This window comes from Oncorhynchus tshawytscha, linkage group LG18, assembly GCF_018296145.1.
Source record: "Oncorhynchus tshawytscha isolate Ot180627B linkage group LG18, Otsh_v2.0, whole genome shotgun sequence".
Lineage (NCBI taxonomy): Eukaryota > Metazoa > Chordata > Actinopteri > Salmoniformes > Salmonidae > Oncorhynchus > Oncorhynchus tshawytscha.
The window spans coordinates 36,614,686-36,622,664 of record NC_056446.1 but is presented as its reverse complement, the minus strand read 5'-3'; the positions used below and the strand labels follow the sequence as shown (position 1 = coordinate 36,622,664).

Here is a 7,979-nt window from a genome sequence, read left to right as displayed (position 1 = left end):
GTGACACATATGGTGCGGTGTGTCTGTCCACCAAAAAGCCAGTCGGTCAGACTCTGTCATATGGTGACACATTTGGTGCGGTGTGTTTGTCCACCAAAAAGCCAGTCGGTCAGACTCTGTCATATGGTGACACATTTGGTGCGGTGTGTCTGTCCACCAAAAAGCCAGTCGGTCAGACTCTGTCATATGGTGACACATATGGTGCGGTGTGTCTGTCCACCAAAAAGCCAGTCGGTCAGACTCTGTCATATGGCTGGTTGATCCACTGCTGTGTGGGCCTTGCCTGAATCCATCTAGAGGGGCAGGGCCACTCTGGCCTTGCCTGAATCCATCTAGAGGGGCAGGGCCACTCTGGCCTTGCCTGAATCCATCTAGAGGGGCAGGGCCACTCAGGCCTTGCCTGAATCCATCTAGAGGGGCAGGGCCACTCTGGCCTTGCCTGAATCCATCTAGAGGGGCAGGGCCACTCTGGCCTTGCCTGAATCCATCTAGAGGGGCAGGGCCACTCAGGCCTTGGCAGCATCACTGTCCAACGTCTCTTGTGTTATGATGTAGTTCTGTCTGTCTGAACGGTCTGTCTGTCTGACCAGCCTGTATGTCTGAACGGTCCGTCTGTCTGACCAGCCTGTATGTCTGAACGGTCTGTCTGTCTGACCAGCCTGTATGTCTGAACGGTCTGTCTGTCTGACCAGCCTGTATGTCTGAACGGTCTGTCTGTCTGACCAGCCTGTATGTCTGAACGGTCTGTCTGTCTGACCAGCCTGTATGTCTGAACGGTCTGTCTGTCTGACCAGCCTGTATGTCTGAACGGTCCGTCTGTCTGAACGGACTGTCTGTCTGAATGGCCTGTCTGTCTGAGCGACCTGTATGTCTGAACAGTATGTCTGTCTGTTTGAACGGCCTGTCTGTCTGAATGACCTGTATGTCTGAACGGTCTGTCTGTCTGAACGGTATGTCTGTCTGTCTGAATGGTATGTCTGTCTGTCTGAACGGTATATCTGTCTGTCTGAACGGTATATCTGTCTGTCTGAATGGTATGTCTGTCTGAATAGCTGTCTGTCTGTTTCTAACTCATATAGGGATGGCTCTGCTTTCTTAGTCCCTACTGCTGGTGCAAAGTCTAATTCCACCTTATCCGATGCATTCAACATCCCAGCTCAAGCATGGCTGATATGGCCCATTGGTGAGTATAACAGGTGAATGACAGCTGAGTATAACAGGTGTATGACAGGTGAGTATAACAGGTGAATGACAGGTGACAGGTGAGTATAACAGGTGAATGACAGGTGAGTATAACAGGTGAATGACAGGTGACAGGTGAGTATAACAGGTGAATGACAGGTGAGTATAACAGGTGAATGACAGGTGAGTATAACAGGTGAATGACAGGTGAGTATAACAGGTGAATGACAGGTGAGTATAACAGGTGTATGACAGGTGAGTATAACAGGTGAATGACAGGTGAGTATAACAGGTGTATGACAGGTGAGTATAACAGGTGAATGACAGGTGAGTATAACAGGTGAATGACAGGTGAGTATAACAGGTGAATGGCAGGTGAGTATAACAGGTGAATGACAGGTGAGTATAACAGGTGAATGACAGGTGAGTATAACAGGTGAATGGCAGGTGAGTATAACAGGTGAATGACAGGTGAGTATAACAGGTGAATGACAGGTGAGTATAACAGGTGAATGGCAGGTGAGTATAACAGGTGAATGACAGGTGAGTATAACAGGTGAATGACAGGTGAGTATAACAGGTGAATGACAGCTGAGTATAACAGGTGTATGACAGGTGAGTATAACAGGTGAATGACAGGTGACAGGTGAGTATAACAGGTGAATGACAGGTGAGTATAACAGGTGAATGACAGGTGACAGGTGAGTATAACAGGTGAATGACAGGTGAGTATAACAGGTGAATGACAGGTGAGTATAACAGGTGAATGACAGGTGAGTATAACAGGTGAATGACAGGTGAGTATAACAGGTGTATGACAGGTGAGTATAACAGGTGAATGACAGGTGACAGGTGAGTATAACAGGTGTATGACAGGTGAGTATAACAGGTGAATGACAGGTGAGTATAACAGGTGAATGACAGGTGAGTATAACAGGTGAATGGCAGGTGAGTATAACAGGTGAATGACAGGTGAGTATAACAGGTATAACATGTGTATGACAGGTGAGTATAACATGTATATGACAGGTGAGTATAACAGGTGAATGACAGGTGAGTATAACAGGTGTATGACAGGTGAGTATAACAGGTATAACATGTGTATGACAGGTGAGTATAACATGTATATGACAGGTGAGTATAACAGGTGAATGACAGGTGAGTATAACAGGTGAATGACAGGTGAGTATAACAGGTGAATGAAGGTGAGTATAACAGGTGAATGACAGGTGAGTATAACAGGTGTATGACAGGTGAGTATAACATGTATATGACAGGTGAGTATAACAGGTGTATGACAGGTGAGTATAACAGGTGAATGACAGGTGAGTATAACAGGTGAATGACAGGTGAGTATAACAGGTGTATGACAGGTGAGTATAACATGTATATGACAGGTGAGTATAACATGTATATGACAGGTGAGTATAACATGTATATGACAGGTGAGTATAACAGGTGAATGACAGGTGAGTATAACATGTATATGACAGGTGAGTATAACAGGTGTATGACAGGTGAGTATAACAGGTGAATGACAGGTGAGTATAACAGGTGAATGACAGGTGAGTATAACAGGTGAATGACAGGTGAGTATAACATGTATATGACAGGTGAGTATAACATGAATATGACAGGTGAGTATAACATGTATATGACAGGTGAGTATAACAGGTGAATGACAGGTGAGTATAACATGTATATGACAGGTGAGTATAACAGGTGAATGACAGGTGAGTATAACATGTATATGACAGGTGAGTATAACATGTATATGACAGGTGAGTATAACAGGTGAATGACAGGTGAGTATAACATGTATATGACAGGTGAGTATAACAGGTGAATGACAGGTGAGTATAACATGTATATGACAGGTGAGTATAACATGTATATGACAGGTGAGTATAACAGGTGAATGACAGGTGAGTATAACATGTATATGACAGGTGAGTATAACAGGTGAATGACAGGTGAGTATAACATGTATATGACAGGTGAGTATAACATGTATATGACAGGTGAGTATAACATGTATATAACAGGTGAGTATAACATGTATATGACAGGTGAGTATAACATGTATATGACAGGTGACAGGTGAGTATAACATGTATATGACAGGTGAGTATAACAGGTGAATGACAGGTGAGTATAACATGTATATGACAGGTAACAGGTGAGTATAACATGTATATGACAGGTGAGTATAACAGGTGAATGACAGGTGAGTATAACATGTATATGACAGGTGAGTATAACATGTATATGACAGGTGACAGGTGAGTATAACAGGTGAATGACAGGTGAGTATAACATGTATATGACAGGTGAGTATAACATGTATATGACAGGTGACAGGTGAGTATAACATGTATATGACAGGTGAGTATAACAGGTGAATGACAGGTGAGTATAACATGTATATGACAGGTGAGTATAACAGGTGAATGACAGGTGAGTATAACAGGTGAATGACAGGTGAGTATAACATGTATATGACAGGTGAGTATAACATGTATATGACAGGTGAGTATAACATGTATATGACAGGTGAGTATAACATGTATATAACAGGTGAGTATAACATGTATATGACAGGTGAGTATAACATGTATATGACAGGTGAGTATAACATGTATATGACAGGTGAGTATAACATGTATATAACAGGTGAATGACAGGTGAGTATAACATGTATATAACAGGTGAGTATAACATGTATATGACAGGTGAATGACAGGTGAGTATAACATGTATATAACAGGTGAGTATAACATGTATATGACAGGTGAGTATAACATGTATATGACAGGTGAGTATAACAGGTGAATGACAGGTGACAGGTGAGTATAACAGGTGAGTATAACAGGTGAATGACAGGTGAGTATAACAGGTGTATGACAGGTGAGTATAACAGGTGTATGACAGGTGAGTATAACAGGTGAATGACAGGTGAGTATAACAGGTGAATGACAGGTGAGTATAACAGGTGAATGACAGGTGAGTTTAACAGGTGAATGACAGGTGAGTATAACAGGTGTATGACAGGTGAGTATAACAGGTGAATGACAGGTGACAGGTGAGTATAACAGGTGAGTATAACAGGTGAATGACAGGTGACAGGTGAGTATAACAGGTGAGTATAACAGGTGTATGACAGGTGAGTATAACAGGTGTATGACAGGTGAGTATAACAGGTGAATGACAGGTGAGTATAACAGGTGAATGACAGGTGAGTATAACAGGTGAATGACAGGTGAGTATAACAGGTGAATGACAGGTGAGTTTAACAGGTGAATGACAGGTGAGTATAACAGGTGTATGACAGGTGAGTATAACAGGTGTATGACAGGTGAGTATAACAGGTGAATGACAGGTGAGTATAACAGGTGAATGAAGGTGAGTATAACAGGTGAATGACAGGTGAATGACAGGTGAGTATAACAGGTGAATGACAGGTGAGTATAACAGGTGAATGACAGGTGAATGACAGGTGAGTATAACAGGTGAATGACAGGTGAATGACAGGTGAATGACAGGTGAGTATAACAGGTGAATGACAGGTGAGTATAACAGGTGAATGACAGGTGTGTATGACAGGTGAATGACAGGTGAGTATAACAGGTGAATGACAGGTGAGTATAACAGGTGAATGACAGGTGAGTATAACAGGTATAACAGGTGTATGACAGGTGAGTATAACAGGTGTATGACAGGTGAGTATAACAGGTATAACAGGTGTATGACAGGTGAGTATAACAGGTGAATGACAGGTGAGTATAACAGGTGAATGACAGGTGAGTATAACAGGTGTATGACAGGTGAGTATAACAGGTGTATGACAGGTGAGTATAACAGGTGTATGACAGGTGAGTATAACAGGTGAATGACAGGTGTATGACAGGAGTATAACAGGTGAATGACAGGTGAATGACAGGTGAGTATAACAGGTGAATGACAGGTGAGTATAACAGGTGTATGACATGTGAGTATAACAGGTATATGACAGGTGAGTATAACAGGTGAATGACAGGTGAGTATAACAGGTGTATGACAGGTGAGTATAACAGGTATAACAGGTGTATGACAGGTGAGTATAACAGGTGAATGACAGGTGAGTATAACAGGTGAATGACAGGTGAGTATAACAGGTGTATGACAGGTGAGTATAACAGGTGTATGACAGGTGAGTATAACAGGTATAACAGGTGAATGACAGGTGAGTATAACAGGTGAATGACAGGTGAGTATAACAGGTGAATGACAGGTGAGTATAACAGGTGTATGACAGGTGAGTATAACAGGTGTATGACAGGTGAGTATAACAGGTATAACAGGTGAATGACAGGTGAGTATAACAGGTGAATGACAGGTGAGTATAACAGGTGAATGACAGGTGAGTATAAGAGGTGTATGACAGGTGAGTATAACAGGTGTATGACAGGTGAGTATAACAGGTGTATGACAGGTGAGTATAACAGGTATAACAGGTGAATGACAGGTGAGTATAACAGGTGAATGACAGGTGAGTATAACAGGTGTATGACAGGTGAGTATAACAGGTATAACAGGTGAGTATAACAGGTGTATGACAGGTGAGTATAACAGGTGTATGACAGGTGAATGACAGGTGAGTATAACAGGTGAATGACAGGTGAGTATAACAGGTGAATGACAGGTGAGTATAACAGATGAATGTCGGGGGGGTATAACAGGTGTATGACAGCTGAGTATAACAGGTATAACAGGTGTAGGACCTTCGACTTACCACAGAGTCCATTAGGGATGCTCCTGTGATGGTGTGGTGCTGACAGGTCATCCATGGACCTCCTCTGGAAGGTGCCTCCCAGCTTGCCCTCCCTTTCCGCGGGCAGCTTGTGTATGTGGTTGTGGCTGTTGTGGTTGTGGTGGTGGTCGGGACTACCTGCGCTCCCAGTGCTGGAGGTACTACTGCCATCCCCGACATCCCGAACTGTCCCAGTCCCGCCATTCAGGTTGGTGAGGCTGGACTGGGAGTCTATGGAGCTCCGGGAACCGACTCCGTTCCTCTCCTCATCCAGCATGAGGATGATCTCCTTCAGGTCCATGTTCTCCCGCACCACCCTCTCCTGGTGGGTCTCGAGCTCTTTGAGCTTTAGCTGGTAGGTACCCACCTCCTTCCACATGGCACTTGCGGAGTACCGGCCAAACCGCTGCCACTCCCGGGACAGCTTCTTGCCCTTCTGCCGGTCGTCATCCAGGAAGCAGCAGAGCTCACGCAGCTCGTTGTTGTCGTCCTGGAGCTTCTGGTTGATCTCCTTCAGGTTGCGGATCTCGTGCAGGTGCACCTGCAGCCTCCGGTTAACGTCTTTCATCATGTTGCCGTGGTCGATCATTAGGTTCATCTTCTCGTTGTCCAGCCTCCGTAGGCGCTTGACCAGCTCCTCCTTGCCGCATCGCAGCAGCTCTTCATCCGGTAGCTGATTCAGGTCTGGCTCCTTGGGTCCCTCCGACAGGTTTTTAGCCATGTCTCCCAGCGCGGTCTGTTCTTTCTCCTCGGTCAGATATAACAGGAGGGCAGTAAGCTGGATGTTTAGGCTACACTAACCGAGTCTCAATTGCGGAATTGTATTGAAATGTGAATACATGATACGGAAATAAAGGTGGCACCTCGGATCAAAAAGTTGAATGAATCAAATGAAAATGCGATGTTGTCTACGTCAACCACTCAGAAGTGGCAGCAGGCAGTACACCCTCACCTGTCGTTCAAAAAAAGAACTCGCGCTTGGTATTTACAATTATTCTTTATCTTTGCATTTGTTCATAAATCGTGTCTATAACGTGTAAATATTGGTAACATCCCGACAAAAAAACAAGTGGATGTTTACCGATCACGTATCCCTCGCGCTGAGAACTGTCAGAGGAATCCTCCGCATTCCAACATTGCATGTGTAAATCCTGTTATGCACGTATGAAAGAAATCATCAAAAATTATTAACAATTCTGCTTCAAATCGAACATAAATATGCGTTTGGAAACGTTTTTATAAAACACGAATTAATAGCACTCTATTTACTATTGCCGCATGTTGCATTTCCGAGACAACAGAAACGAATGGCTTTTACAACCGACACAGTGCTCGAGCTCTTTCAAAAATAAGCCTATTTCCCCGAAGTGGTGAGCGCCTGCACGCGCAGCAGAGTGAATACCGGAGCTCGCTGGGAATTAGCACGGTCCTCCACTGTTTCCACGGATTGTAGAGCGTACTCGGGCTTGAAAAGGTTCAAGAAGCTCTCGATCAAGACAGCCAATCAAGAGGCAGGCCTGATCGTGCCTGCTCCACGCAATGGATGTCACCGCCTTCTTAAAGGGCCAGTAAGGAACTTCACTTCACACCTTATGAAAGACGTGAAAATGCATGATTTTCTTGTAATTAAAAATGTATACATTTATCAATAAATGATCAAACAGAATAATTGAGAAAATAGACCACTATTCTTAATTTTTTTAAACATTTTTTGTAATTTAAACTTTATTTAACTAGGCAAGTCAGTTAAGAGCAAATTCTTATTTACAATGACGGCCGACCCCGGTCAAACCATAACGACGCCGGGCCAATTGTGCACCACCCTATGGGACTCCCAACCACGGCCGGTTGTAATACAGCCTGGAATCGAACCAGGGTCTGTAGTGACGCCTCTAGCACCGAGATGCATCATTTATAGCTATGTGACCTGTTATTATCATGTTATAAACATATCATAAACATGGTTTGGCCTAATAACCTATAGCACTATAATAAAGCACTATCTCCT

At 43.7% G+C, this 7,979-nt stretch overlaps 1 protein-coding gene across 6 annotated transcripts in view; it reads right to left on the bottom strand.

Moving 5' to 3' along the window:
- The window catches only part of LOC112248124 (coiled-coil domain-containing protein 85C-A-like), a 127,253-nt gene extending 119,779 nt beyond the window's left edge, over window positions 1–7,474 (bottom strand). For all 6 annotated transcript variants that reach the window (XM_042300995.1, XM_042300999.1, XM_042300996.1 and 3 more), the window contains exon 1: window positions 5,954–7,474. In XM_042300995.1, the coding sequence (XP_042156929.1) occupies window positions 5,954–6,692 (739 nt within the window). In that variant the 5' untranslated portion in view covers window positions 6,693–7,474. The remainder of the gene's footprint in view (window positions 1–5,953) is intronic.
- Window positions 7,475–7,979: the final 505 nt, after the last annotated feature.